We start from the raw sequence: 15922 nt of genomic DNA on the forward strand, positions 1-15922 counted from the left end.
TGAAGTCTCAGAGCTAGTAGGTGGTAGGACACATATTTGAACACAGGAATTTTGACTTTGGAGCTTGTGATTTTAGTGTGATGGTTAATTTTCTGTGTCAACTTGACGGGGCCCTGCAGTGCCCAGATATTTGGTTAAACATTCTGGGTAGTCTGTAATGGTGTCTCCAGATGAGACTTGAATTGGTAGATTAAGGCAGATTGTCCTCTCCAGCAGACCTGAGTAGATCAGAAAGTTGAGCAGGAAGAGAATGTGCTCTCTGCCTGAGGGTGTTTGAATGAAGACATAAGTTTTCCATCTTCAGGCTCAGATTAGAACTTATACCATTGCCTGACCTAGTTTTCAAGTCTTTGGACTGCAAATCCTAGGACTTCTCAGCCTCTGTGATTGCATGAGCCAATTCCTTATAACAAGTCTCTTTTTGCAGATATGGTTAATATAGATAAATGAATACATATAATTAATATATATGGTTAAACTTTATATATATCAATAAAGTCTCATTTGTATGCATGTTTGTATATATGCAACTGACAGCGCTAATGGCCTGAACCCAGCCAGAACAAGATCTGGGACTTGAACCCAAGTGCCAGGACTCAAACCCAGGCTAAACCCAGATTGGGACTTGGACGCACAGTTTTAAATTAGAATCACCCTGTGTCTGGACTTATTGAGGTTCAGGTTCTTCATGCCTCCGCACAGAAGGAACTCAGCAAGAGACAAAGTGATAGGCAAGAAATAGATTTACTAGGATAGGACACTTGCGGAGTTCCAGTCGTTGCTCAGCAGTTAACAAACTGACTGGCATCCATGAGGATACAGGTTCGATCCCTGGCCTCACTCAGTGGGTTAAGGATCCGGTGTTGCCGTGAGCTGTGGTGTAGGTCGCAGATGCTGCCTGGATCCCGCATTGCTGTGGCCCTGGTGTAGGCCAGCAGCTACAGCTCTAATTGGACCCCTAGCCTGGGAACCTCTATATGCCACAAGTGTGGCCCTGAGAAGACAGAAAGACCAAAAAAAAAAAAAAAAAAGGGATAGGATACTTGTGAGAGATGCAAGCACAGGAGGCTCTGCCCAGAGGATCTGGTGGGCTACAGTTTTATCATCCAAGGGGCATGGGGGTTGGAAAGGCCCGCCTCTTCCTTTCTGGGACAGTAGCTCCTCCCTGGTATCCGATAAGGTGTGTATTCAAATCAGCAGAAGGGTGGTCCTCAAACTCCCACCCTTGGTCTGAATCTGAATGCAGGCCTCATCCCATCCACCACCCAACAACCTGAGGCAGTTCTCATACTTCCACTAGTGAAGCAAGGCTTCCTTGTTCTGATGGCTTTTTTGAGCAATTTATTAACTTACAGTGATCTCCCAAAGTCCCCTAGTTTTCCCTCTCTACCTATTATCCTTTATTGGGACTTCTATAACTACCTGTGCCTACTCCATGCCTATCATTTATATATATATATATGGTTTCATATATATGCTAACCAATAGGAGATAGGATACATACAGATTATATGCAATATATAATATGTATCATATATGTCTCTAGAGAACCCTAATACATTTAGCTACAAGACAATACTGCGAAGTTATTTGCATAGATATGAAAGATGTTCAAGACATATTTCTAAGGAAGTTTCCATTGTGGCTCAGTGGGTTAAGAATCTGACTAATATCCATGAGGATGCAGGTTCGATCCCTGACCTCATTCAGTGGGTTAAGGATCTGGTGTTGCCGTGACCTGTGGTGTAGGTCGCAGGCGTGGCTCAGATCTAGCATTGCTGTGGCTGTGGCTGTGGCCTGCAGCTCCAGCTTCAATTCAACCCTAGCCTGGGAAGTTCCATGCACCTCTGGTGAGGCCCCAAACAGACAAAAAAAAAAAAAAAAATCAGAAAGAAAGATATATTTCTAAGTTAAGAATAATCAGCTGGAGTACACTATGTGTTGAATGACTGCATTTATATAACCACATATAAATGAAAAGCCTGGAGAGCTATGTACCAAACTGTTAACAAAGGGTGGAGGGGTGGTATAAGGGAGAACTTTTACTTTCTCATTATTTGAATTTTTTTCCCTGCAAAGGTCAAGTATTTCTGGGAAAAACAATATTTCCATTCTTGAAAAGAAATGTAAAAGTCAGTAAAATCAAATTTCACACCAAGACGGGTATGAGCAGCAGGGAAATCAGCAATTGCTTCATGAACAAGAGAACACAGGACGTGAAATGGCAACATTTTCTCCACTCCTCCCCTCTCCTCCCCATCCCACTCTTCATTTTATTTAATTTATTTTTAGTTTCCTGAGAAGGGCTGGAGACAGTATGCTTGATTGCTCTTCTCTTCCCTTGGCTCTGAGAGTTTATCCATGCCAACTGGACCGTAAGTGACTAAAAGAATCAACTGCACATCAGAAAACTCAAGAGTCAGAAGGACCCTTAGAGACGGTCTGGCTCAGTGACTTTTAAAAAAAAGGGAGAGATTTTATTTTTCCTTTGGAAAGTCAAACCCAAGAGAGGGAGAAGAGCAGAAGACCAGAAATCTTGCTCTGAGAACACGGTTTGCCAGCCACTTATCTAATCTAATCTGACCATTTTGCAGAAGGGTGTCAGGTCTCTTGCTCTTGGCCAACTGTACTACAGGTTCCTAGGTCTGCACTTGGACTGCATTTTTTTCTGGACTTTCACAGGCTGAGCAGCTCCTGAGTTAGGCCATAGGCCATGTTGTGACTGTGGCGGGTCTCTGCATTTGTGCAGGTGAGAAATGCCCCCACTTTCTCTTTCCTGAAAGCTCAAGGCTCTTTTCTTTTTTAGGTTCATTGAAACTGGGTCCCATCCTCTCCAGGGATCCAGGGTATTACAGGGTCCTCTGTTCCCCGGAGTGGGTCAAGGTCAAGGGATAGAAGAAAGAAGAGTGAGGGAAAACAAGATAGTGGCAAGGCAAAGAGCCTTGTTAAGCTCTTAGAATTAGGCTTGGGATTAGCCTTTATATCTAGGATTACATTTTACAGATAATATTAGGATTAGGATTAGGATTGAGCCATTGTGGCTCAGTGGGTTAAGAACCCACCTAGAATCTGTGAGGATGTGGGTTCGATCCCTGGCCTCCATCAGTGGGTTAAGTATCTGGTGTTACTGTGGCTGTGGTGCAGGCTGGCAGCTGTGGTTCCCATTCGACCCCTAGCCTGGGAACCTCCATATGCCATGAGTGTGGCAGCTAGAGTTTGGATTGGACATTGGGGCTAATATCAGGTTAGAATGACTTATGATGGAAAGGTTTGAACTGGGAGTTAGAGAGAGTTGTAGGGAAAGGATTAAGACCAGAGTGGAATGACCATCTGCTTTGTCTCAGGTCTCTGTGCCTCCTATTTTGTTGTAACTTCCTGGGCTAAGGTCTTTGGTCTCATTATTACCAAGAAAGCAGCCCCTGCCCTTGAACCACACCTGGCTCTTTCACATACAACCTCATTTGCTACTTCATGAGCTCTGGCTGCTGAAGCATTAATATTATCCTTTCCTAAACCCTACTGAACACATAGATGGCTCCTTTTGGGCCAATGGTGATCACAAACTACCCCCGAGAGTAACATCACATGTTCATTCACAGGTACAGTAGCATAATCCACAGCAGAAAATAGTCAAGACAATTAGGACAAAAGCCCTTCTGCCAATTACCCCCACACTTTGGTCCCCTAATTTGATGATGCCCTGAAATTTTATGTCCTCTCTGAGCTTTCGGCCAACTGAGTGGGCATGTAATAGGAACTGGTTCAAGGGCTTTTCGGATAGAAACCTTGGGAACTAAGAGTGAGTGAAAAAGAGTTCTTGTCCTGGCTCAGCGGAAATGAATCTGACTAGTATGCATGAGGATGCAGGTTTGATCCCTGGCCTTGCTCAGTGGGTTAAGGATCTGGCGTTGCCGTGAGCTATGGTGTAGGTCACAGATACAACTCGGATCTGGTGTTGCTGTGGCTGTGGTGTTTCAGCAGCTGTTAGCTCTGATTCGACCCCTAGCCTGGGAACCTCCATATGCTGCAGGTGGGACCCTAAAAAGCAAAAAAGGAAAAAAAAAAAGAGTGAGTGAAGAGTTAGCCAGTTAGGAACATAATTAGAGGAAGCAGAAGAACACTTGGTCTCATTTCTTACAACTGCAGTATGATGAAAAGGCTCACAGTGAGTTGCTGTGTCTCTTGGGAAGGTAGGTGGTGAGGGAGACTTTCCCCCAGGATTGTCTGATTAGGATGCCAATTCATATATGGGCCTCACGTTGATTAACAAATTATTGTGCCTTTGCATTCATCCAACAAATATTTATTGAATCCCTACCAAATGTGCCTTGGGCATTATGTATTTAGCAGTAAACAGACATGATCTTTGGAGAGGAGACACACAGAGACATTTAATTTTAAACTGTGATAGGTGCCGCAAAGGAAAAAGAGTGCCATAGAAAGAAAACGTGGGGCAACATAATGGGGCTGAGTGTCAGGGAAGGCTTCTTTGAGGGAGTGCCATTTAAGTTTTGGTCTGTCATGGAAAAAATACAAATCATTTAAAATAAAAACAAATAAGTTTCGGTCTGAAATAGTTTAAGTAGCAGCTTTCAGGAAAATTCTCAATCATGTCCATTGTTCTTTATGCTTTTGAATTTCAGGCTGCAATTTACCCCTGTTTTGGTCTGTGGTAGACACCTTTTGGAATCTTTGCCAAGAACATAATTGATCTTGAGAACTGTAGGCCACAAGGATGGGGTTCTGGCAGCCATGTTTGCCTTGCAAAGCCAAGCGCTTTGACTACACACTGCTCCACTGGCTAAAGAAGGCTGTGGAGGCTAAAGAAATAGACAACTTGACATAAGCTGGACCAATAAGGTTCTTTATCCTGGGAATTGGGATTCATAGATACTAATTAATCTTTGCTGATTCTTTTTTTTTGGGGGGGGGGTTGTCTTTTTGTCTTTTAGGGCCGAACCTGTGGCATATGGCAGTTCCTGGGCTAGGGGTTCGATCGGAACTGTAGCCACTGGCCTACACCACAGCCACAGCAATGTGGGATCTGAGCTGCATCTTCGACCTACACCACAGCTCACAGCATTGCCAGATCTTCAACCCATTGAGTGAGGCCAGGGATGGAACCTGAATCCTCCTGGATGCTAGTTGGGTTCACTAACCACTGAGCCACGATGGGAACTCCTGCTGATTCTTTTTTTTTTTTTTTTCAATGGCTGCACCTGGGGCATATGAAAGTTCCCAGGCCAGGGACCGAATTCAAATTGCAGCTGTAACCTGCAGCAATGCTGGAGATCCTTTCCACTATGCTGGACCGTGGATCAAAGAGGCACCTCCCCAGAGAACCAAGCTGCTGCCATCAGATTCTTAACCCACTGAGCTACAGTGGGAACTCTTCTCTGCTGGTTCTTTTTTTTTTTTTTTTTTCTTTTCTTTCTGTTTTTTGGCTGTCCCATGGCATATGGAGTTCCTGGGCCGGGGATCAGATCCGAGCCACAGCTTCGACGTAAGCTGCCGCTGTGGCAGTGCTGAATCAACCCACTGTGCGGGGCTGGGCATTGAACTTTCATCCCAGTGCTCCAGAGATGCTGCCAATCCCACTGAGCCACAGTGGACACTCCCCTCTGCTGGTTCTTTAAGTTAGCCTGGACAGCCATGTTCTCTGTGTACCCAGAGAAGCAGTGACAGGAGGTCTGCAAAGAGTGAATCATCTCTGTGGAGAGAGGCAGAGATGGAAGAATACTTGACCAGGGAGCAAAAGAGATAGTGAAGGAACAGCTACTTGGCTTCCTGTTGGTATTTTAGATCCTTGTCCCAGTTCTTCATGAGATCTTGGTGCTTTGTGTGCCCTGGAATTCTATAAGTTTTTTCCTTCAGAAAAAAAAAATATATTTTTAATGGGTGCACCTGTGGCATACAGAAGTTCCTGGGCCAGGGACTGAATATGAGCCTCAGCTGCAGCAATGCCTGATCCTTTAACCCACTGTGCTGGACCAGGGATCAAACCTGTACCTCCACAGTGACTTGAACCACTGCAGTCGGAGTCTTAACTCACTGAGCCAGGGTAAAATTCCAAAAAAATTTTTTTTGAGGCATTTCCATTGTGGCTTAGCAGAATTAAGAAACTGACTAGTATCCATGAAGATGTGGGTTTGATCCCTGGCCTTGCTCAATGGGTTAAAGATCCAGGGTTGTTGAAAGCTGTGGTGTAGGTCACAAATTTGGCTCGTATCTCATGGCTGTGGTATAGGTCTGTTGCTGCAGCTCTGATTCGACCCCTAGCCCAGAAACTTCCATATGCTGCAAGTGAGGCCGTAAAGAAAAAGGTAAAAATTTTTTGGGAGTTCCCGTTGTGGTGCAGTGGTTAACGAATCTGACTAGGAACCATGAGGTTGCGGGTTCGGTCCCTGCCCTTGCTCAGTGGGTTGAGGATCCGGCGTTGCTGTGAGCTGTGGTGTAGGTCACAGACATGGTTCGGATCCTGCGTTGCTGTGGCTCTGGCGTAGGCCGGTGGCTACAGCTCCGATTAGACCCCTAGCCTGGGAACCTCCATATGCCGCAGGGGCGGCCCAAGAAATGGCTAAAAGACAAAAAGAAAAAAAAAATTTTTTTTTGGAGTTCTCTTGTGACACAGTGGGTTAAGGCTCTGGTGTTGTCACTGCAGTGGCTCCAGTTGCTGCTGTGGGGCAGGATAGATCCCTGGACTGGGAACTTCCACATGCCACAGGTGCAGACACCCTCCCCAAAAGTTTCAGTTGGTTTTTGTACTAAGTGTGACTTTTATCCGATTAGCTTTTCTGTTCGACAAACATGGATTGAGTATGTTTCAATCCCACTCTGGGAATCCACGAATCCACAGAGCAGGCACAAACAGAATGGTGTATATAGAAATAAAATAGTAACATTTGGTAATAAAGTTAATCTAGGTAATACCCTTTAAGGCTCTGGTACCCCCCTTGGGTTGTGGGTACGTTAACAGCTATTTCTAAGAGATAGTCCTTTTGGAGGTAGGTTTTGTGAGAAGAGACAAGACATGTAAATTTCCTGGTCCTATAATGGAGACTATGTGGGCAGAGGAATGAGGGACCAATTCTGCCTTGTCAGTGTGGGGAAGGCATTGAAGAGGAGACAAGCAATGAATGGGCAGTAGAAGGGTGTTGGGAACCAGAGGAAGGGGCAGAGGACAATACAAGGGACAGATCCTTAGGCAATGTCTTATAAATACTGGGTACTCAATAAATGCTTGCTAATTGGAATAACTGGCAAACAGATAGGAATGCAAGCTGTTTGAAAGATGACAATCATGTTTGACACAAAATTTTCCTTTCGGTTTTAGGGTTTCTTTTTCCACAGACAAGAGTCAACAAGATGCCAGTAGAGAGAGTGCCACTTAATCTTTGTTAAACTCAAAGGCTGCAAACCTTGCATGAATGTGGCAATTTTATGTCAGCTTAAGAGAAGATTTAAGGAAATACGAGTCCAATGAGAGCTAGGTGTACTGTATTTCATTCATTCATTCTATAGGTTTTTGACAGAAACATTTATTGAAGGCTTAGGAAAATCCACAAAGCTGAAACTAAATATTGCTCAAAATAAATCAGCATTCACATTTGGGGGTGCTTTGGTTTTAAGTGGTTTGATCTCTGCAATTGCTGTCTTCATCATCAACAGCCTCTTTAGGAGGATGCTAACTAAATGTGTTCCTTGCTCCTCAGAGGCCAAAAGAAGCAACAACACTTAATAATCCACAGAACATGCACAAACAGAATGGTATAAAAAGAAATAACATTTGATAATAAAGTTCATGTAAGGCTCTCTTACTCCTGCCAGGTCGGGGGAACACCGCAGCTATTTCTAAGAGCCATTAAGGGCCTCAGCTGTGGATCACCTCTCCAGGAAGTCTGGTGGAAGTTTCCTCCTCCTTGAATTTAGTCATCGACAACTGCCTTCTGTTCATAATTGGTTGGAGGTCAGTATAAGTTCTGGATCAAAGACAAGGAACGCTAAAGGACTCATTTTCTTAGTGGCTCAAACTTTTTGATCACTTAATTGCCATCAGTGACTCGGCCATAGCTCCTCTCTAAAAATCAAAACGTCCACTCCAGGAAGAACAGAGGTTCTTCTAGTCTAGGCACAGGGAGTGGACTTGTGTCTCTGAGGTTGGGGACGCCGATGGGGTTAGAGGCACAGAACCTGACTAAGACAACCACCCTCCCCCCCTTGCCATTGCTGCTGCAAAGAAGGAGGGTTATATTTCCCAGAAGTTCATTACTGCCAAAGGGTGACCAGTTCCCTGGGTGAGTTGGGTGTGGCAGGACTGGGAAGAGATTTCCAGGGGTTAGCAGTTGGTGGAGAAATGTTCCCCAGTATCTCCCAGGTCCAAGAGCGAAGAGCTAGTGGGCCTCTCAGGCAGCCGAAGACCCCTGGCCGACCGAGACTCACTTCCGGGTTTGGAAGCGCTCCTCCAGGCCCCTCCCCATACTGGGTTACGGGTGTCTCCGGGCGCATGCGCAGCGCTCGGGCGCCGCTCTGGGACTGGCCCAACTTACCCTAAACAACTAATCTGCTCCTCCCCCTCTCGCTTGGGGCGTACCATTCGCGTTTGGGGGAAAGCAACGTGCCCCAGAGTACTCAGAAGCCTGCTCCACTTTTTCGCACGGGGGGAAGGTAAGTTTGCCTCAGATTCTAAAAGTTCCAAGATAAGAAAGCCTCAAAAACCCGTCGCCGAGTGATAGCTCAACGGTCTCGGCTTTGCCCACGGCCCAGTTCTCTTCCTTTGAGGCGCTGAACAAAGTGGCACGCCCGGATCCCAGCTGATCAGCTGCTGGGCTTTGGCGGCGGCTCCCCCGGGCGAGACCATTGTGACTCCTTGGGAGGGGTGCGTGAGGAGGGGAGGGGGCGGAGCGGCCATTGTCCGGTCAGCGCAGCCTCCCGGGGAGGGGAGGGTGTTACGGAGCGAGCGCGGCCCGGGCTTTCACAGCGGCCGCTGCTACGCCAGAGCCGGCGGGGGCCTCAGATCCTTCCCAGCGCCGCCGCACGGGACATCGCTCTGGCTGGAAGCGGCGGTGGGAGCTACCGAGGGCGCCGGGTCTTCCCTCCTCTCCCGCGGTCCTCGGTTCACCCGCACGCCCCACCTCCTCAGCTCCCCTCCCTCTGCTCTCCGCGCCTCCCCCGGCCCCCCCGTCTCCGTAGGTCGAGTGGTGCGGCCCGCCTCCAGCTGACCGGCCTGGAATCCCGGCTCGGAGCCCCGGACTCGCGCCCGCCCGCGCGCCCGCTCCCTCCCCCTCCCCCCGCCCCGAGCCCCCCGACGCCTCCGACGCCGCCGCCTCCTTCTAGCGGGGTCCAGGCCCAGCCGCTGCCACCGTCGCCGAGCTCCGACGCCGCCGCCGCCGCCGAGCACCATGGGAGACGCCGGGAGCGAGCGCAGCAAAGCGCCCAGCCTGCCGCCTCGCTGTCCCTGCGGCTTCTGGGGGTAAGTGCCCAGGCTGGGTGGGGGTGGGGGCGGGGGCCCAGGCGCTGGCGCCGGGGCTGCCTGGTCAGGCCTCGGGGCCCTGGGAGGCCGGAACCCTGGGGACTGGGCCCAGGCCGGGCCTTCGGGGAGGGGGCAGGGGCCGCGTCTTGAGGGAGGGTGCGGCGTGGGGAGCTGCGGGTGGGCAGAGGAGGCCCTGCCCGAGGTGTGCTGCCACCCTCGGGACTGCTTGCCGGAGACTTGGGCCGAAAGGGGCCGCCCGGGCCTGGTAAGGGGGGCAGGGCTGCGGGCAGCGATGAGGGGGCGGTGTTGGCACCTCCGGGTGGAGCTGAGGTGCCCCCTTCTCTTGGCTTGTGAAGGCCAGCCCTTCCTCCCCTCTTTGGTAGGAGTTGGTGCCCAGGCAGTAGGAGGGTATTTCCTCTGACTTTTTCACCTCCCCTGCTCCCTGTCCCCCAGAGACTTGCATCATCACTTCCTAAATTATATCCCAGTGCCCCATTTGCTTTTAGGAAGCTGTTCACACGTCACCCATTTTTACAAGTCAGGCCCAGAACCCAGGCTAGGGTAAAGTTATAAGACTGTCGAGGTCTCACCTTTATTTAAAGCACGTTTCAGAAGATCTGTAATATTTCCTTGTCAAAAAAACTCAAGTCACCTGGCTTGAGAACGTGAGAGCCAATTAGCTCAATTGGGTCAAATTTTCCTTCTTTCCTCACTTTTTTTTTAATTCATGATAAAAGTATCCGCCTTGGCCAGCCTGTGTTATTACTTGGCCATCCTGTGTTAAGAGTGAAAATATATGAAATGGGAAATCAACTTTCCCACCTGTAGTTAGAGTTTAAATTCTCCTTGTAACACTTGGAGAGTTTTTATGGATTGCCACCCGTCTTACCTAACAGGTGCTTGCATCATACCTTTTGACTCTAGATCTGTTGTAAAGAAACAGGAGACTTTGAAGGCCGACTTGTGAGATTTAGTCCTCTTTTTTGTTTTTACTTTCCAAAGATAACCTTGTATTTGGAAGTGCTTAGAGGCAGTAAGGAACTGATTATTTCTGGTGAGGACATCTTGGGAAGATGTATTGAAGTATTTTATCTCTGCTGTTTCTCACATCCTGGGAACTCTTGAGGTAGAAATTAAAGCTATGATTTTTGGGAGTGCAGAGCAGATTAGAAAGTGGGTCTTGATATAGATTTTTGTGCAGTTTATCCTATCCAAAAATTATGACCAAAAAATCAGTTCTGACCTTCTCATCCTTCTGCCTTTATACTTTCTTTTTTTTTTTTTGTCTTTTTGCCATTTTTCTTGGGCCGCTCTCGCGGCATATGGAGGTTCCCAGGCTAGGGGTCGAATCGGAGCTGTAGCCACCGGCCCACGCCAGAGCCACAGCAATGCAGGATCCGAGCCGCGTCTGCAACCTACACCGCAGCTCACAGCAACAGCGCCGGATCGTTAACCCACTGAGCAAGGGCAGGGACCGAACCCGCAACCTCATGGTTCCTAGTCGGATTCGTTAACCACTGTGCCACGACGGGAACTCCCCTGCCTTTATACTTTCTTAAAAATTTCTCAGTGAAAGGACATTAGTTAAAAATAAGTTATGGCATTACCAAAAGTTCTGAAGATGTGAAAATATCTTAGGTTTTATAGTCTTCTTTTTGATTTGAAAATAGTAATTGTGTTGTCTGCTAAGTGGTTTCATAGTCTTAATTACCACAGGAATCTTGTTAAGTAGGAATCATTATCTCTTTATAATAGATGGGGAAACCAAGGCTTTACTTACAGATGGGGAAACTTCCCTTCGAATACAAGGATTTCAGGGTGGATGGAGCTGGTGAGCTCTTTAGAGTGCTTAATACCATCACGTTTATGACATCAGTCTGCTGTCCTGGAAAAATCTGGTGTCACAAGCCTTGGATTGTAACTCATAAAGAAGACATGTGGCTCAAGGAAAGTAGCTGCCAGTGGCAGCTAATGCCCAGGATGTATCAGAGAGCCATTTCCTGGCAACATGTTTATGTCCTTGGGACTGTTGTTATGAGTGGAACCCTTACTAAAAGATATATCACAACTTAGAAACTGAGGGAATAGAATAGTTTCTTACCTTTAGCCAGCAGAGTTCTGCGTAATGCAAGGAGAGTTTGTTAGTAGCAGAGAGAAATGGTTATACTCATGCCATACTTAACCTGTAAGCAACCAGGGCTGCTTTTTTTGATAATTTCAGTTTGGCACTTTTTATGAACTGCAGTTTGCCTAACAGGAATAGTGAGAACAAAGTTAATATTTTTATAGTGAAAGATTTTCTTTTTAGCCTTTCCTAAGGGTGTTCGAAGGCACATGTATAGTTTGCACACAAAATTGCCACCTAGTTTGCGTTATATCATGACTGACTTTGAACCTGGTTCCCTTATTACATGGGTTACATTGATGTGTGTTTAAACTTAGAATATAGTTGGCAAATATTTGGGTGCCTCTGAGGCACTGGCAACATTCTCTGGGCGCAGGGGGCACAGAGGAGTAAAATTACAAGTGTGTTAGGCTTGGTGTAGGGTGTGATGGAAGGGGCACCTAGTCCAGCTGAGGTGGAGGCAGAAGAGGAAGAAGAAGGTAGAGGAAGGTAACCACCAGCCTAGTCCTGTAGGAAGACTAGGAGCGAGTGGAAATAGATAGGGAGAAGGGTTTCTTTCAGACGGAGGGAATAGCATGGGTGAAGGCCTGGATGTTAAGAGCGCGACACATTTGAGGAGCTGAAAGTTCATTGGAGTGGTTTGAGGAGTCAGATAGAAATGAGGCCGAGGTGGTGAGAGCAAGTGATGCTTAAGGCTTTGGATTTTTATCCTGAGTGCACTGGGGAGCTGTCGAAAAACTTTTGAGTTGTGAGGTGATTTTTTTAAAGCGAAAGATTACTGGATGATTTTGAGGATGGCCTGGGTATGTGGGTATAATTGTGTGTGTCTGTGTGTTTGTGGAATTGTTGCCAAGTCCAGAGGTACAGAATGGCCAGGAGCAGTGCTCTACCTCTGTTGTGGCCAGAGAATGGAGAGAAGTAGCTGTCAGAGCTGTTCAGGAAGTATCTTGCCTTTTCCCTTCATGAACATGAAGGTGTTCTCTGAAAACTTTAGTCAGCATTGCTCTCTGGAGAAGCCACAGGTCTTAAAAGTCAGCTAGCCAGGGCCCACACCCAGCCCTTTGCGGAGGAGCCTCTCAGCAGAATGTTCTGGCACTAGCAGAGCAGTTCCTTTGGGATTGCTTTTCTCTCCAGTGACTTAGGCTGTAGGATTTGCTGCCCAGCACTGTCCACTCTGGTCATTGGGGGTTGGTTAAAAGAGGAGAGCTTTGCGGTTGGTCTTATGGGAATGAAGTTAGAAAGGAGAATGCCAAGAGGATCATGCAATGCAAATATGGTCATGCTCAGAACACACACAGTTTCTAGTTTTCTCTTCTTTGGCTTTATATTGTGAAATTATGTGTAGGTATCTTTACTTTTTTATAACAAGACCACTGGAAAACTTTGCCTCTTTGGAAATTGTTGAAGATTTATCTCTTTATAAGTTGGAAGATGTTTGTTTACTACATAAATGTTTTTTAGGGTTAATCATAAACAGTTTTTTTCTCCAAGACATGGACTTAAAACTTTTAGTGCAATATGAGCACGAGCATTTTCTTGGCTTATTTTAGGCATTCAGTAATCATGCAAAAAACATGTTAGTTTATAATCACCAAATCTGAAATCTGAAAGTCAATTAGTGCATTTTCTTTAGTTGAAATGCTTATACATGTAAAAGTGCTTTTAAATTGTATAGATATAAGTGGTATTAGTTGAAGCTATGTTTTAAATTGTTTAGACGTTTAAAGTACACTGAAGGATATAGATTCCTCATGGATATTTTCAAAATTATCTAAAAGCTTTAAATTAGAAAGAGCAGACCTCTAGAATATAACAAAAAAAGTTAGGAAGACAGTAAGAATGTACTGAGTACACTGTAGGATAGTCGAAAGGGTAATTAATTAGGATGAGGAAAGGTGGACTTTTGTTTTTAATTCTACTTATTAAGTACAGATATTTACAGTTATTCTGCTTTTACAGTTGGAGACAATCTATTATTGCATTGTAATTTAATGGAAACTTTGAGAAGTGCTATTTTTTCATAAGTTAGTTTAAAGTATAGTAAACATAGGAGTTCCCATCGTGGCGCAGTGGTTAAGGAATCCGACTAGGAACCATGAGGTTGCGGGTTCGGTCCCTGCCCTTGCTCAGTGGGTTAACGATCCGGCGTTGCCGTGAGCTGTGGTGTAGGTTGCAGATGCGGCTCAGACGGCTCAGATCCCGCGTTGCTGTGGCTCTGGCGTAGGCCGGTGGCTAGGGTTCCGATTCGACCCCTAGCCTGGGAACCTCCATATGCTGCAGGGTGGCCCAAGAAATAGTAAAAAGACAAAAACAAAATAAATCTCAATTGCCTGGCCGCCTTTTGGAAAAAAAAAAAAAAAGAAAGTATAGTAAACATAAATGTTCAGTCTGGTATATAAGGAATAATGGGATAGTTTAGATATGAGATTTATTAGGTAAACTATTCATTGTTTTGATAAAAAAGGTTCATGATTTGTTTTCTTTCTTTCTTTCTTCTTTTTTTTTGTCTTTTTGTCCTTTTAGGGCCCGTACCCACGGCATATGGAGGTTCCCAGGCTAGGGGTCTCATTGGAACTGCAGCAGCTGGCCTATTCCAGAGCCACAGCAACACCAGATCTGAGCTGCATCTGTGACCTACACCACAGCTCATGGCAATGCTGGGTCCTTAACCCACTGAGCGAGGCCAGGGATTGAACCTGCAACCTCATGATTCCTAGTTGGATTCGTTTCCACTGTGCCACGACAGGAACTCCCATGATTTATTTTCTAATGAATCATGTCAAAATAAATACTGCGCAGGTACATTTTCTTTAGGGAAATAGATTTCATTGTATTTAATTTTGTGATCTATTCTGTTAAAGCATTTTACTAACTAGATCTGCTAGATAATGATAAATTTTAAATAAAGATGGTGTTAGGACAGAGATCAAGAGTAGTCTCAAAAAGTAAATTCTTCTCCATGAAATGGTTACTAGTAGAAAGTTGATTGAACAAGATACTGACTAGCCTAAATAGAAGTTATTTATTTTTCTTATTTTCTCTGAGCACAGGCTTTGCGAATCAATGTGGAACTCTGTTTCTGTCACTTTGTGAGTTATCTGGCAAGTGTGCCGGTTCCTGGCAGTGTGTGGTCTCACACTCGTTTTTCATTTTTTCAGTCTTCATCTCCGAATTGGATCATCTTGCCATATTTCAACCAGCTTAACCTGGCCTTTCAAATTCTTGTGAACACAACATGAATCACTGGTTAATCAGTAGAATGTTCATTCCAGTGATGTCACTAATTATCTGTTTGATTATAAAACCCCCTTAAACAGTCTCTTAAACAAAAAACAGCTCATTTGTGAAGCTTTACTTTTTTTAAAAAAATTTTTATTAGAGTTGATTTACGGTGTTCTGTCAATTTCTGCTGTATAGCAAGTGATCCAGTTGTACATTTATATACATTCTTTACAGTATTCTACCACAGATGATTAGATATAGTTTCCTGTGCTATACAGCAGGATCTCATTGCTTATCCACTCCAGATGCAGTAGTTTGCACCTACTAACCCCAAGCTCCCAGTCCATTCCACTCCCTCTTCCACCCCCTTGGCAACCACAAGTCTATTCTTCATGTCCACTTTTTTTTTTTTTTTTAAGATTCTATATTTTTAGAGCAGTTTTAGTTTCAGAGCAAAATCGAGAGTAAGATACAGGGATTTCCTGTATACCCCTTGCCCCTACCTATGCACAGCCTCGCTTGTTTTCAGCATCCCCACCATAGTGGTGCATCTGTAACTATGATGAACCTACATCGACACGCCGTTATCACCCACAGTCCACTGGGGTTCACTCTTGATGTTGTATATTCCTTGGGTTCCTTGTATCTATTGCATTGTTGTATAGAGTAGTTTCACCGCCGTAAAAATCCTGTGTGTTCTACCTGTTCATTGCTTCCTCCCTCCTAACCGCTGTCAACCACTCATCTTTTCACTCTTTCCATAGTTTTGCCCTTTCCAGTATGTCATATAGGTGGAATCACACTGTAGCCTTTTCACATTGGCTTCTTTCACTTAATAATACGCATTTAAGGATCCTCCATATCTTTTTGTGGCTTGGTAGCTCATTTTTTTAATATTCCATTGTCTTGAGCTAACACAGTTTATCCATTCATCTTGGTTGCTTCCAAGTTTTGGCAGTTATAAATAAAGCCACTATAAACATCCATGTACAGGTTCGTGTGGACATAAGTTTTTAATTCCTTTGGGTAAATTCCAGGAGTTGTACAGTTTTACTTTGCATCTTTGAATTTTGTGTGCATGTGAAGATACAACATGTTTTAGGAGT

At 45.4% G+C, this 15922-nt stretch overlaps 1 protein-coding gene across 1 annotated transcript in view; it reads left to right on the top strand.

Moving 5' to 3' along the window:
* The first annotated feature begins 8646 nt into the window (after positions 1–8646).
* The window catches only part of ZFAND3 (zinc finger AN1-type containing 3), a 338241-nt gene continuing 330965 nt past the window's right edge, over positions 8647–15922 (top strand). The window contains exons 1-2 of the mRNA XM_047794803.1: positions 8647–8664; positions 9334–9469. Coding sequence (XP_047650759.1) covers positions 9399–9469 — 71 coding nt within the window. The 5' untranslated portion in view covers positions 8647–8664; positions 9334–9398. The remainder of the gene's footprint in view (positions 8665–9333; positions 9470–15922) is intronic.

This window comes from Phacochoerus africanus, chromosome 9 (genome assembly GCF_016906955.1).
Source record: "Phacochoerus africanus isolate WHEZ1 chromosome 9, ROS_Pafr_v1, whole genome shotgun sequence".
In the NCBI taxonomy this organism is placed as follows: domain Eukaryota; kingdom Metazoa; phylum Chordata; class Mammalia; order Artiodactyla; family Suidae; genus Phacochoerus; species Phacochoerus africanus.